This window comes from Liolophura sinensis, chromosome 3, assembly GCF_032854445.1.
Source record: "Liolophura sinensis isolate JHLJ2023 chromosome 3, CUHK_Ljap_v2, whole genome shotgun sequence".
Classification (NCBI taxonomy): Eukaryota; Metazoa; Mollusca; class Polyplacophora; order Chitonida; family Chitonidae; genus Liolophura; species Liolophura sinensis.
In genome coordinates, this window is record NC_088297.1 from 13,331,635 (window position 1) to 13,347,458 (window position 15,824).

Below are 15,824 nucleotides of genomic sequence, written 5' to 3' on the forward strand. Positions count from 1 at the left end.
CTCTCTTAAACAGGATACCGGTAACCCTGTGACCCTTGGCCTCTCTAGTTGTTACGGTATTGAAAACAGCAACAGAAAACAGACTCAGTGACTCAATATTACAATGTAAACAATGTTTTATATATAAAATGAGACGTACAGTTTTACAGACAGTTCAACAACAACAACATAAAAAACATACACATCAGTATTACCGTTCTTTAAAAGTTTCCAGTTCACCTTTGCATCCCAAGGAACGTATTCCAGGAGATCCAACGTAAAGACCATGGGATAAACACACAATTGACACAAGTCACAGTCAGGTACTTCGCTAGGTTAGCGAACGCGAAAACAGTATGTAGCGATTTGTTTTTATATATATATATCTTCTTAACGATACAGATATCCCAGTTCCAAATCACACCATTTACTACAGGGGAAAGCACAATATTGGTAGCGTGAATCACCCAGTGTCGAACTCTGGAACAATATCTGTATACTGCTGGAGACGTTCGCTACTATGGATTCTTTTGAATGTCAGCTCGGTCAGTCCGTGTCATTCAGTAGTATGTTTGGGAAAACCACTAGTTAGCTCTGAACTTCGAATAACCAAGAAAAGTCCGATTTTTAAGGTTCAACAAACAGCAGCAACAGTTTTATTAAAATAGAGTGACAGGAGTATGTTGATATATATATATAGGTAAAAGTGCCAGTACTGTGTACAAGCACAACATCTGTACTTCAGATGGTTCAGATAACTGTGTTAGGGATATCTCAGAAAGGTATTAAACCTAGTACTGCTGTGATAGTGGTATGTCCTACTGGTGTCATATAGACAATATGTCCGCCATGTGTGGGGACATTATCCGTAAATAATACTTTCAGGTCTTCTCTGGGAGTAACAGTTCCAGAATTGGTCCAGTAATAACTTGGGAAAACAAGTTCCAAATTCTGGGACTCGGCGTCTCACTGTGCCGAAACTGGGAATCCCAGTCCCACTATTGCTCAGGGGCACTTATGCACAAATTCTCCCAGTATAAATGTTTCAGCTCATACTTGGGAATTATAAAATTTTGGTCCAGAAAATCCCAGTGACAAACTATTGAGATATACTGTCTCAATCATGGTTGGGAATATCAGTCTCACAGCCTGGGAAAGTCAGTCCCACAGCCTGGGAACACTTGTGTCACAATTTGGAACTAGCAGTCCCACTGTCTCTAGGTATGCTCTAAAGCTGAAATCCCACTGCAGTGCTGACAACTTATCTAGCTACCACTTCACACTGCTTATATACATGTAAAATACCTGCCTTAGAAAGCTAACTAGGTGGAAATTTAGATGTTAACACGACGGTGGTCCGAGATCATCTGGGACTAAAAAGTGGGAATTTGCCCGGTATTTATAGTCTCCGCTCATAAATATTCATGAGTACCAAGGCTGGTACTCAGAGCACTGATTGGCTAATACCAAAGTAACAACATCTGTGTATAGAAATACTATACATGTACATGCGTATCTAATGTCATGGCACATTTTTCTTTCTTTTCTTAATAATGGAAAGATGAACAATAACTTGCAGGTAGAAAGAAGATGAGCCTGTGGAGTGAAACTATTTACTTTCGCAAATACAAGTTAATGCCCCTTTTGAAACTCTTCAATATGAGTTTAACACTAAAGGATGTCGTAAAGTAGACAACCTCGTCTAGCGGCAGTTCCCCGTGAACGACGATCGTGCGCGGCGAAGCAACAACAACAACCACAAAAAAAAATGATTTAGTGTCTTAAACTTGGTACAAAGGACGTTTTATGCCAAAATCATGCCACAGTCAGTGAGTACTAATGTTGTTTTCACTGGAAAGATGCCGTACGTGGTTTGTTACAGCAAAAATATGTCCAAAAGTAATGGAAACTCTACTCGAATTTGTCACTTCAAAATATTAACAATGGCGGATGTTTCGCCAAACTTAAGGTCGCTAAAAAAAACTGTTGTTTGCAACCTAGTCAAACAATATCTGATCACCAAGCTTGGAGAGAAACTCCTTCAACATGTCAGTGTATTATACGTGAAATATGGTGTTCTAATTAAGTCATCAAATGTTAATATTCTTACGTTGGAAGGGACAGAGGTCCACGGAAACTATGTCCTTCAAAAGTTACATTAAGGCGCCAAAAACAACTTGCTCTCATGAGTCCACAAAATATCCTGTCTCTGTATGTTACAAAAAAAAAACAAAAAACATATATACATATTTCAAAATATTCCACAAAAATTCTAATTTAATTTGAGGATATGTCTAACCCATAAAAATTTACATTCTACTGGTAAAACCTGTGTCTACGTTATGGACAAGGCAGAAAATTAACCCCTAACCTACCATGCAATTATATGAAATCATATACTGTCTCCAACAAAATCGCCACAAGTACACAGGTTACACAGAACTGGAACAGTCAAGCCTTTGAATGACGTCACACCCGCAGAGCACAACACAGGGTAAATACAGGCATGGAGGTATAATCCACTTTAGAACGGTCACAGCTCCCGCAGAAACTCACAAACTAGCCGTTCAGAGACGTAGAGTAATGTCACCTTGTGGCAGAACGAACGTCCTTTGTGCAAAACTGAAAACTTCAGTTTAGAGTCCTTGACAACCTTGTCGGTCAGGTGAGGTCAGCGTGTTAAACAAACTACACAGTCAACACTGTATAATCATAATAAAGATCCGAACACCAATAAACGTGACTTCCGCAGAAATTCACATAAACCAGACATCAGTACAACTGTGGTACACAAACGGTGCCAGCATAAAAATCTGTCCTCCCAAATGAAACTGGCATCACCAGCTCATATCAAAATAATGGACTCGATACGAGAGCGTCGCATACTCTCCTGGCTCCCAGTGGATGCAGCAAAAATACCTCCCCTCTCTGCACAGAAAACACGGCTTATATACGTTCCAGGTGGATTCAACTATTTTTAAACACAGAATTAACAGCCAATGAACAGCCAATAAAATAAACAAAGCATTGAACAAGGTGCTTTCCATCCGGTCCGCGCTGTACATATATAACAGGGCCTGTTATGCTTTCACAAAGATCCGCAGACTAACAGTACATGAAAACGTTAAATAGTCATACATAACATAGTATTGACTATATTGCAATCATTGTTAGCATGATGTCACTTGGTTTCTAGATGTCATGCTTAAACGTTACATGCATTATGGTCTGACTGTCAGGCTGACCTCTCAACTTCAACCTACCTTGACCTACATGTATGTGTACAGGTCACTGTGTACACATATGGACACACATGTAACATGTCTATTATATAATTGGGTTAATAATCATGTCCAACACCTTAACTTGTTTAACTTACCTGTTATGACCATATGGCGCTTCTATTAAGTCTTTGTAAGCTAAGTTCTAAATTATTTACTCATTAATACTTGAAAGCTCTAGTAGCTCTCCTGATTCCCTCCAAGACAGCCGAGCAGTCAAGACGTGTTTTGCTAAGATCACAGCCAGTCTTCATTCATTTCACCCAGGTGCTGTACCGTCTTGACTGCCAGACGTTACCCTCCAGGCTGCTTCTCCTTGTGAGTCCCTCAGCGGGAACACTATCCAAACTCAGAAGGAAGGGAAAGGAACATATTTACAGATACCCCTACTCTTATACTGATTACCTCTGTCTCAAATAATAAATTCTCAGGCTGTGGCACTTGTGAAAACCCACCAGAGCATTTGCGTTCTTTGTCCAGCATATATTTAACACTTGTTCCCCCAAAAGCCAGTCACGTGTCCACCCGACAACGTAAGATAGTCTCGTAGGTGATTCAACCGCAGACAAACAGGTCTTACACTTACACGGTACACACATGAGGTTTTGAGGTGCCGAATAGGAGTCCGTGGGTCCGTGGGACCTTCTAATGCTTTGAAAGACTAGAAAACCAACAACGCCAGCCAAGAGCATCAAAACCAACGTCAGTAAGATGCAGCGAACACTTTTGGTGTACGAAGGTTTGTGTCTAGGAGTTCTTCTGCCAACACGGTCCTGTTCCACATCGGTATCTGCCGACAACGTCTGTGTCACACGACGCGGCAAAGCCTTCTCCGCGGATGCCATACCTACACCATGCTGCTGGTCTCACTACTGACGAACTAGAAGTGGGCAAACTGGGCTTTGCCACGCACGTGAGTGGGCTTAGAAGAGCTTGTTGGACTCAATCAGATCTTACAAACAAAGCATGGCAGGGCGTCATTCGACCAATCAAATGGCACAATACAAAGCCCAAATTCACAGCGAAGTAGAAAATGGTGAAACAACAACCACGTGTATATTATTTACACATACGTACAGCTATACATGTAGATTAGGTACCTGTGTGCAGTACTGGTGTGGTACCGAGCATTTATAGTTTAATAATAACATATTTTTATTAATGCATGTACCTTATAGCATGAAAAAAATCATTTAATCGCATTTGGTTCGCCTTTAAACGTGTGAATTTTAAACCTTGAAATTCCGACTGGGGATCAGGATTCATATATTGTTTCGAGCACCCGGGATCCTGGCAGTGACCAGTACGTCATAAGTAACAGAGAGGTAAATGGACCTAAATGCTGATTTTTCTGGTGCAGCAATACACCGATCCATTTCCGCCGCGTAGGCCACGCCTCCCTTGCCGACGCCATAGCAACGCCCAAGGTCGGACATAAAATGTAAACATGGCGGCCGGTTCAAATTTCAACTTGCTGCCTCAGGAAATTTCTACCGATTATTTTGGCGATGCCAACGATTTAACCAAGCGTGCCAAAGAGAGGGGGTATAATTTTTTCGTTAATGGTTACGTTCATGCGCTCAAAGTGAACAGTTCCAGTAAAAATATTGTCGATATCAGTGCTAAATGCTATCGTTCTGTGAGGAAAAGCGAGCAACCTCATCGAATTGACATGACTATTCATACCCAGGAGAGAAGAATCACGGACAGCCATTGTTCATGTAAAGCTGGGTATGTGTGCTTTTCCTGTTTATGTATTGAATTGGTGTATAATTATAAATATCTTGTAATGTTCATAAATGTAGATTTAAGTTTAACATGCCGCGGCAGGTATTTTAACTGTTGTCGTTGTTGTTTCGACGTTAGCCTTGGATTTAGACTTATAGTTTGTCATCCAAAGCGCGTTGGCGCCTTCAATTTTGTTGTATACGTTATAAAATAAAATCTGTACCATAGAAACTAATAGAGACCTAGCTTGTACTTCTAATTCTGAGGTTAAGACTGTCCAGCGATGGTTCACTTACGTTGTATATTTGCATACTACGAAAAAATGCTGTTGAGCCCATAACTTAACTCACACTAGTGTTATGGTACCGGTATCTTCTTTTTCATTTTTACAGAATAACTGGGCTATGTTCTCATGCTGTTAGCGTCGTCTACACAGTTGGCCACTATAAACGTTTGGGACTGAAAGATATCCCTTCACAGCTGGCTTGTACCAGTTTGCCTCAACAGTGGCACAAACCGCGGGGCCCAAAGATCAATGCCGAGCCCGTAGCTGCAATAGTTTTCGCTAAACCAAGGCCAACACCTCGCCGAAAAAGGCCAGTGTGTTGTTCTATACCAACACTTAGGTAATTATTAACTGCAGTGTGAACAGCAGTGTAAAATCCTTCCTCTCATCAGTGACCAGCCTGTGCAGCCCAGTTTATTGGCCTGTAGAGCATCACTAATTGGCTGAGAGAACCAGGTTAAACCCTTTGTCAATTCAGTAGGAGCTGCTGTTAGGGTAACCTCTCTGTTTAAATTCCTCAGTCTGACACTGTTTATCGCACTTATTAATATTTAGAAGTTCCCTCTTGGCAAAGTCTCTGATCAATTTATTGTTTTCCTCTTCCAGCTGCCTGATTCTTGCAACCATGGAGAACACATCCAACTCAGAATAGACTGAAATGGTAAATAGTGAACAGGATTGATTAACTGACTGGGCAGTAATGCAATTAAATAGCTACTGGAAAATTTCTCACAACAACGAAACTCAGTTTGGAATGAGATGGATATTCCCCGTTTCCAGAGTATGGAGTTATCTTTCCTTTAGACCCGGTATCTGCCTTCTGTCGTGTCCCACAGTGACCACATACTAAGCATACCATCTTTCAACTGTCTGGCTTTACAATATGAAATAGGGAGTATTCACCCACTACAAGGGAAGTAAAGGTGTCACTCTCAGTACAGTGGAGACCTCTGTTTCATTGACTAAGAAAGCCAGATAGGTATTCATGGGATTTTGTTTTTGTCAGTCCGTGAGATAGAGGTCTCCAGTGGACTGTGAATATTCCCCATTAGAACAGATGTTACTAAGGGCAAATAACTCCTTATTCTGCAAATGGGGAATACTGTCTGAAATATTTACTCTCCTTTCAGTGTTTCCTGCACTTTCATTCCTTGTGATATTAAACCTATACATTTCATATTTCAGCTTTCACATTACAGAGATGTACCAAATCTTGCACCAAAGACGACAACTTGTGGAAGAACTGTATTTCCCCAACCCAACAATGAAATGCAGCCAGCCATTAACAATCAGATGTGCAGCCTTATCAACGCAATATTTGGCACAACTCAAGAAGAGGCTGAAAAAATTGAGATGTCAACACGGGACCAAGCAGACAGCGCTATGTGGTTTGAGGAAAGACGAAATGGTCTGACAGCTTCACAGTTTGCAAAAATTTGTAAAAGGAAAAAGGATATCAATGAAAAATTCATTAACAGTTTATTTGGAGAAGTTAATACCTTTACATCTCCAGCAACATCGTATGGTAGGGCCAATGAATCTGTTGCCAAGCAAGTATACTTGGCCAAAAATACAAACATTCACATTCATGACTGCGGGCTGGTTGTCAATCCACAATTCTCGTTTTTAGCTGCAACACCTGATGGTAAAATTTGTATCAATGGCCAGACGGGAATACTTGAAATAAAATGTCCTTACTCAGCCAGAGATTTGACGATTTCAGAAGCTGCAAATACAGTTCCAAATTTCTGTCTAGTGAAACTGGGAACAAGTCATACCTTAAACCAGAATCATGACTACTATTTTCAGGTGCAAGGGCAACTGTTGGTAACTGGAGCTCCTTTTTGCTTATTTCTGGTGTATACAAAGAAAGACATGTTTGAAGAACAAATACTGCCCAATTTAAATTTCAGGACAGATATGTACAAGAAGTTGTTGAGGTTTTACTCTCAGTATGGCCCGAAGAGTATATCATTACATTCTCCTAGTGGAAGTGAATAGGACATACTTACTCTGTTCTTCAGTCTGGCTTGCAGAATCACAACTGTGAGAAGAACCTTCTGGTGGTGATGAGTCTGTAATATCACTGGGAATTAAGCAAACACAGTCACTATTTACTGTAACACATGTCTTGATTAACTTGTCCAGATTTATAATTTATTACAATCATTATTTCTGTATTCATTTATGTGACCAGATTTATAAATTAACTTGCTACTAATGGCAAGTGGTGTTGTGTATCCAGATTAAGTAAACTGTGCCAAAGTTCCTATAAGCCTCAATAAATTTTAGCTGGACACTTAACTGTGTGAATATTCAGAGTTAATAACACACTAATGAAATACTCTTGGTTATTGTTTACATAATGATAAATATTGTTCATATCAACCTACTGTGATTGCTTATAATAAAATATTAATGTTACCTATTGCTGGAAACAGATAATGTGTTGTTCTGGGCATATGATACATGGCGGCGTGATTTTCTAAATTCCCCACTTAAAGCATCATTTGGATCAGGATATTCTTCATTAGGTCCACTGAGAGATATGAAATGCTGCAAGTAAATAAAGACACATATGAGTTGGTATTCGTGAGATTTCATTAAAAGTGAGCGAGTGCTTGGGTTTAACAACCTAATGAACAGTATTTCAGCCATATACAGACGGTGTCTCCTTGTTGCAGGATGGATTTCCTCCGCTCTTTTAAGGTGCTACAGCTGTACCTCAGCAAGAGAACTTGCCTAAAAAGACACCCAGCAAGCCCCCTCACCCAGTCACATTATGCTGACACCGGGCCGACCAGTCGCTGCTCTAACCCCACAACAGCTCCCACTGTTAGAGTTTCTGGTCTGACTAGACCCAGGTTTGACCCTGGATCTCCCAGCCCAGAAGCGGACATGCTAATCAATAATGACAGACTTAACATGTTAACGCAATCCCTCCCCTCTCCTATACCCCATAAAATAAAATAAAATAAAAATAAAAAAATATTGCACTTAGGGACGTGTGGACAGTGGAACATTAACAAAAGAGTCTAAATTTCGGACACAACTTTGTTACAAGGAATATTCGCAAACGCACATGCACAGGCCTTTTACATGTACAACAACACCACCGCCTTATGAATATCTGACAGATAAGCGGCGATGGAGCCTCACAGAAAGTTACCAAGCTTCGACAACCATTACATACATCAAAATAGATTCACTTACCTTTGAACAAATATATATATGCTTAGTTATTTTTTCCACGTTGAGATGGGAATGTGGACGGCAACACAAAGCTATCCAGCGCAGGCATTTTTGCAGGTCAGACTTTGGCTTCGGGAAAGGAATAAATTTAGCTCCTCCTAACTTTTCCGGGTACCTGCTATCAGATTTGCAAGTCCCATATGAACAATGCTTCACCATTTTCACAAGAGGCAAACATTCAGACAGTATATAGGATGTCTTGAGGCTGAGTTTACTTAGACTTCTGCCACCAGTTTCACGCGTCACGCAGTACTGTATCAGCCATGTCGGAGTTTTGTCCAACCTGTGGGCGGAGCTAAAGGGTGAACGTGTTGTGCAATTTGATTGGCTTATCGCCCGTCAATCATATCGCGAATGGATCGGTGTAATAGTTTAGTTCCCCATTTTGCCACTAGGGGGCGTTATCTGGTAACTCCTGTCCATCCCCCAATTTTATCAGTGGGTGCAGTATTACAAGACAGTGTAATTGCAAAACACCGTGGGGTCGCTGAGTTAAATTATGATTTAATTATAATTATATAATTACAATTTAACTCAGTTATAATTCATGTACAACGCACAGAGCATATTCCTGCAATCGCTGCCCTTCACAACTATACTTTAACTTCAGTTTCAATTTTGGCTTTCAATACTTGTTTGCAACGTAAAACACGAATCAAATGAATAATATAATCAACACATGTTTACGTACATGTATGTTGGCACGGTAACTTACAAATCTTGTAGGTAAGGTGCATTAGTCAGGGCTTTAGGTCACCGGGTGTTGTTCTGAGTGGCTGTGTAAACAAACATATGTTTCATTGACAACTGGGTTCCTCGGCAGTGTATATGTGTAACTGGAGCAGCTTTCCAGTGCTTATACTAGCAGTAGTTAGCAGGAATTGCCCGTTAGCTCAGTTGGTAGAGCGCTGGACATCAGCTGCAGAAACCCGAGTTCGAATTGTGACCGACGTAGTGAAATCTTTCAACCATTCCACTGGTACCTTGACCCAACAGGTTCCAAGAAGCGCGGAGCTCTGGGCCAGTGATCGTGGGTGTGTTTTGGGAGAGTGGGGAGGAGTGTAACAGGAGCAGCTTTCCATTTCACTCACAAATATTAAAAGTTACCGTCAAGTTCCTTTATGTCAAGCTTTCTCTGATATTCATATTGTTTTCTGTTTCAGTGTGCACGAAGTAGGACCATACAATGTGCACTCTCATCAAATGCGCTGTGAAGTTCACGCTGTCAACTCTAAAGTCACATCGATGCACATTGTCAAAAATTCAGGCTTGTTTGTACTCTCTATTTTTTTCGTGTGTATAATTTAAACGTAGTAGTTGAACTATGTCTAGTTATGTTAAGCATTTAGATACTGTGTATTCCATCGCTGTTTTCTTTCCTGCCTATAACCTAGAGTTCCTCTTCAGCCGTAAGTGGGAAGGTCTGTCAGCAACCTGCGGATTGTCATGGATTTCCCCCGGGCTCGGCCCGGTTTCCACCCACCATAATGCTGACCGCTGTCGTATAAGTGAAATATTCTTGGGGGTACGGCATAAAACAACAATCAAATAAAATAAAGAAATAAATATAACCTAGAGTGTTACTTTACATACTACTAACGCTAATAATCAGTTTATTACACACATATTTTCTTTTCTACCATTTCATCATTTGTTTTGTATGCACGTGTAATTCAGCTGCCAATATCATTTTAATATCTAAACAGTGTTTCAAATTCTTGGGTGACAAAATAATAACTCTTGTTACAGGTTATCCCCTTCATATGGACCCCACCAATTCTCTAAGCTGATGTGTCTAACTACTCAGTGCTCACAAGTGGGGGTACAGGGGGTAGTCACTTAATTGGTTTTCACCTATTCATTCATATTGTTTGTGCTTCATTTTTACATATTACTTAGTTTGTAAGGTTGTTTGTCTTGTAAGTACATCTGTAATCAATACTCATCTTAACAATTTAGGTTTAAAAATTTTTGGCTATAAGTATTTGTCATACAAGTGTGCCATTTAATGTATTTGCTTTCAGTATACATATTAATAACTGGGTCATACCTAGTATCTCCACATTTCTTTGGGGTATTATAATCCATTTAAATGTTTTTTGGTAATGTAATTTTCTGTTCATACACTCCCCTCAAAATTTTCTTATCTGCATCAGTGGGGAACTCGTTCACGCATGAATCAAAACATTCCCAAACGTGAACTCCTTTATTTTTTGTTCTTTCCTTTATTAAAACACAGTTGTCAGGGACAGAAGAAAACAGTGCATTTTAGTGTCATTGAGAGCTTGTGTGTAGCTCATCCTCAAATCTCCCATAAAAGTGTATGTTGCTCAGGCCTAAGCATTTCACAATGGCCTTTGTGGCAGAGGGTTTAGCTCTGTCTGTTTTCCTCCCTTCCAGGCAGCTGTGTGTTCTCTCTTCAAAATTTTGAGAGAAAAGTTTGTTTTTGGGAACTCATTTACTGATGGCCAGGTTAAAAGCCTCTGCCTTGTTAGTACTCAGCAAGTGGCTTGTTTTACTCAGAGCAGATTGTCCAAGGCTAAAAGCCACACGTTGCCTGATTGTATAGTCAGTCTAAGGGCTAGCAACAAGTTGAAAATTGTCACTCACTAAACACTATTTTTAATGCAGTTATCTCCTTTGGTTCCTCCCCACACATATTAATAATATGATAATAATAATATCTTTATTTATTGAAGGTAGCTCGGTCAATTTCCACTGAAACTGTTCTTCCCAAAGACCTTCAAAGAGAAAACAATATGTAGGAAATGTATGAAAAGATTAAAATACATAAAAAAAATACATCAGTATTTATAAAACAAAAGAAAGCATTGTGTATTTTGAAAAGTGACATACATTCATACATACACGCTCAACAACACAACCAATAGTGCTGTCACTGCAACTGTCCCAACCAGCGGGGGAAGTAGGGTAGTGGAAGACGGCCCATTATCGACCCTTTTCTGCCCTCCTGCTGTCTGGAACCCTGACACGCATATACAGAGAACAAGCCAAATGAGTGGAAGATTGCCCCTTTAGAAATAATTAGAAATAATAAAATTGTTCTTTAGAAATAATGGTAGATCATTTATGTATAGTATAAAAAGTAAAGGCCGCAATATGGAGCCAGCCTTACAAGAGACTGGCTTTAATATCCTTAGCATTATACATTTCTCCTCCACAAACAACCATTTGTTGTGTGTTAGATAGGTATCACTGGAAGAATGTAAGAGCAGTTGAGTGAATTTGTATGCTTTAAGTTTTTTAAGTAATATATTGTGATTAACAGTATCAAATGCCTGCTTGAAGTCTACAGGTACAGTTCCAATAACTTCAGTGTTATCTCTCGCCGTAAACCAGTGTTTAACCATTTTCAGCAATACAGTTCCACAAGAGCGTAAGAGGGGCAAAAACCACATTTATTTTTGCTCAATAATTTAAAATTTGAGAGATACTCATATAAACAGTTATGTAAATGTCGTTCAGTGATTTTTGAAAAACTGAGTAGGACAGATATTGGATGATAGTTTTCAACTTTGAACCCCTTTTGTGAAGAGGGATAACCATGTCTGGTCATAACACATTTGTTTATTAGCATGGTAAAAGATTTTGCAATAATATGGGCAGATGATGAAAGAAATTTAGAATTGACATTGTCTAGATCTCTAGCCTTATCTATATCAAGCCTTAAAAGGTATTGTAAAACAGAAACGTACAAGATATTTGGTATGGAGTAAAAAGTATCATGAAGAACTTTTCCCTCAACTTGTTCCCTGAGTTTTTCAAGACTTTGAACAAAATTGTCCTTGTTTATATTATTAATATCTATTAAAGAATGGGGACAGTTGAGAAGAAAGTATTGAAAATATGGAAAATTTTAGCTGGATCATCTATTAAATTGCAATCCTTCTCAGTCATAGCCAAGTACTGCTTGCACAAACAGTGATCTCCCTGATAACACAGGACAATGGCATCTGTTACGAAAGTCAGGTTTCTACATATGAAGTCCTGTGTGTCACTTGGAGTCTGTCAGTTGGCCTCTGTGCACTCACTGTTTCACCTAGATGCAAAGTCGTCCGCAAAGCCAGTTTCCTGTCTTTCTTTCACTCCGCTGTCCTTGTGGGGAACACATTGTCACAGAATGCCATCACTTTCACCCTGCTGCAATGGCTTTTCCCCAAGTGGTGTGTCCAGATGGTGCACTGACTCAGTGGTCCATGGCTACTGCGTATAATGAACTGTCCGCATTGGTTGTTATGTGTTTCACCTTATCTGTACTATTGATGCCTCATTGTGCTTGACTAGACTATCTCAAACTACATTGCAATGAGTGCAACAAACGGCATGCAAGTTCAGCGTGTTCAGTAACTGACCCATTTTCATTGCTAGTGTGGGTTCATTCCAACTAGCAGACATTTTCATTGTCTTTGCCTGCTTGGGGTCGCTGTGAGTTCAAGTCCAGCTCATGCTGGCTTCCTCTCTGCCCAGTTTCCACCCACCATAATGCTGGCTGTCATCGTATAAGTGATGTATTCTTGAGTACTGCGTAAAACACCAATCAGATAAATTAAATAAATAAAATTTTGCCTGATAGTATCTCCATGGTACAACTTTCTACTTTTAGAAGAGAAGCCGCACTCAGCACAGGCAAACCTCTCTGTGACGCACACACCCCAAGGCACCTCGCTCTTCAAATCTCAGTTCAGCCCTTCAGGACAGTATGATGTTGTGGTCCAGTGGTAGGCAAATGCGGTATTCTACAGCTCGGCGGTCTTTCCCAGGTGCAGCAGTCTGTAGGTGTTTTGCTCAGCTTTTGATCTCTGGCGTTCAGCCTGCCGGTAAGAGTCCATGACAGTGGGAGCGAATGGGCCAGTACACCAACATCATAGGGCTGTAGATCGCAGTCCAACAAGTTCACACATTCAATTTTTGTCCAATCCATGCAATCTCACACAGCTGCTGTTGCTCATATGTACATATGTTTTTGGCACATTCCTACCAGCCTGAGTGTTGCTTTATTGCCTCTGATTGAATAGTTTTTTGTCTTTTCCTAAACCTTGACACCTGTCTCTTTCTCTGTCCTTTGGCCTTGGCAAACACTGTGTTTCTCAAAAAGTACAAAATCTCATATCTATTGTGAGCTTCACTGAATAATTTTATTCTGCCAGGCATATCCAATTTCAGAGTTTATATGCACCAAAAGCACTTATGTGTTATGTATCCCGGACATCCATTGACACCTTCAGAACCTATCACTTATGCACCACTTGACAGTTAAACATTTACATTTAAAACCTCAAGTTTTCCTTTTTGACAGTTTTATTTGATTGGTGCTTCCTTGTGCTAAAGCAGCATAAGTTTCAGTCAAGTCAGTCAGTTCAACCACAAAATTAAGGTTCAGTCTTACAACAAATCACAGGAATCTGGGAAGATGTCAAAGTGACACGTCAGTAGTCACTGTTGTCTGCAGCACCCGTCACACTATACAAACTAGCCTCTATTATGATTAGTCAATGTCTCTTAATATCATTGGCTCTTTTCATATATTCCCACTGAAAAAATGAATAAAAAAAAACAATCTGAATGTAGTGCCTGTAACATGGAATTGACCAATCACAGGATTGCAATTGACACAAACAGTACACGGATTGCCAAACGCAGTTCACCATGTGTATACAAATACCACAGTCCACAGTGGCATCTTTTACAACCACAACGATTTACAAATCTATAACATATGAAGTCACTGCTCTGCATTCTTTATGCATCTTATGAACGGTCATATTTAAGACAGTGTAATATTTTATGCCTTTTTTGTTTATTTCATGGCAAGATCTTAATTAGGTGTTCAAGCCATTCCGGGTTGATTCCCTCTTGTGTTCGTTAAGATTATTTGTCTTTATTATTATTCTCACCAAAATTGTGCCGCGTTTCTGGTGAAGTCAAGTGACTTGGCGGCCATCTTGGATTTTGATGAAAACCTGAAAAAAATCTTCTTCTCCAGAACGGCTGATGTGACTGAGCAGAAATTTCAACTGAATGTGTACAAAGCCTAGGCTTGTTAAGTTTGAGAATGAGAACTTTCTTGGTTGAAAATTGTACAAGCTTGCTATTGGGTTAAATTGTCTTGTAACCCCAAATTTCGTGTTTTGCTAATAATGTCTACACTTGTTCAGGTGATGTTCTGCAAATAGTCCTGTCATATGCAGTTTTTGACGCTGATTCCGAAAATGCAATTTTTGCAAAACCGGAAATGACATTATCAAAACCAGAAGTGGGTATACCTCCTTAACCAGTGAAGCTAGAGATGCAATCATCCCAAGGCAGGCAGACAAATTTTACATTACCAGAAGTGACGTCAACAACCCGAAAGTAGTACATGCCAAAAAATTTGCCGTTTTTTCATTCTCAAAATTGAAAAACTTCTAAGCGAAAGAGGCTCGACAGAAATGCGTGAAACTTAGATAGGTGACAGACCTGGAGATGTGCTCTTACGAGTAAAAATTTGGGTGTCCTCAAGTCATGTGATGTGGCGGACATATACATTTGATATGAAAATGTTTGAGAGTCATTTTCTCCAGAACCATGTCTGATTGTCTTGAAATTTAGCACACGTAACAAGCGTTCCCTGGAGACTGTTTGACATTTTCTTGACAAGGTTTAATGCGATTAAGCTGAAATTTAAAATGCAGATAGAGCATGTTCAAATAAATGAAGGGTGCAGAAATTAGTTGTTTATCTTGAAAACTGTGGAAATGCGCTGATCACTGAATTTGTCACAGAATCAATATTTTCTGAATTTAAATATTTTCTGTATTCTACTTTATGTAGTTTGATGACCTGACCACGAAGCTGCTCTGAAACCTATATCTGCTATGTATATAATAAACAGTCATATTTCTGACAGTGCATAATAATTTTCGCCTTTCTTTTTTATTTAATTCCGACATCTTAGTACTATCTAGTGTATGAATGACATGTGTATGTGTCACTCTGCTGTATTTTGGTTTAGAGGACAGGATTTGAACATATCTCGCTGAACATTATACAGTTTTATGAACTGCTCAGTCAGGAGAGCTACAGGTGTTCACTGACTGCCTTGTTTGCCATTAATCACATTCTTCAAAATCAGCAACAGACATTAATTTTGATTTGTCATTCTGTCTGCTCACCCGTACTCTGTCCACCTATCTGTCACACAGGTCTCATTGTCTCATTCTCATAAAATTTTGTGTGCATGTGTTCATTTTGTGTAACCTCACATCAAGTTTGAAATCCAGCTTACTCCATGAATAATT

The 15,824-nt window shown here is 39.7% G+C and overlaps 2 protein-coding genes across 3 annotated transcripts; one reads left to right on the top strand and one right to left on the bottom strand.

The window, feature by feature from the left end:
* The first annotated feature begins 198 nt into the window (after positions 1-198).
* LOC135463829 (uncharacterized) lies at positions 199-7,674 on the top strand. Of its 2 annotated transcripts, XM_064741274.1 has the most exons (3): positions 199-4,173; positions 5,881-5,935; positions 6,460-7,674. In XM_064741274.1, the coding sequence occupies exons 2-3, from the start codon at positions 5,933-5,935 to the stop codon at positions 7,273-7,275; spliced, it is 819 nt and encodes a 272-aa protein (XP_064597344.1). In that variant the 5' UTR covers positions 199-4,173; positions 5,881-5,932; the 3' UTR covers positions 7,276-7,674. The 2 variants fall into 2 exon arrangements, with proteins under 2 accessions (XP_064597344.1, XP_064597345.1); XM_064741275.1 differs by lacking the exons at positions 199-4,173; positions 5,881-5,935 and having other exon boundaries at positions 5,947-7,674.
* On the bottom strand, positions 5,473-8,849 carry LOC135463831 (uncharacterized). Its single transcript, XM_064741277.1, has 4 exons — positions 8,488-8,849; positions 7,700-7,830; positions 7,287-7,360; positions 5,473-5,927 (listed from the first exon to the last, which is right to left on the bottom strand). The coding sequence occupies exons 1-4, from the start codon at positions 8,683-8,685 to the stop codon at positions 5,749-5,751; spliced, it is 582 nt and encodes a 193-aa protein (XP_064597347.1). The 5' UTR covers positions 8,686-8,849; the 3' UTR covers positions 5,473-5,748.
* Between the last annotated feature and the right edge of the window lie 6,975 nt (positions 8,850-15,824).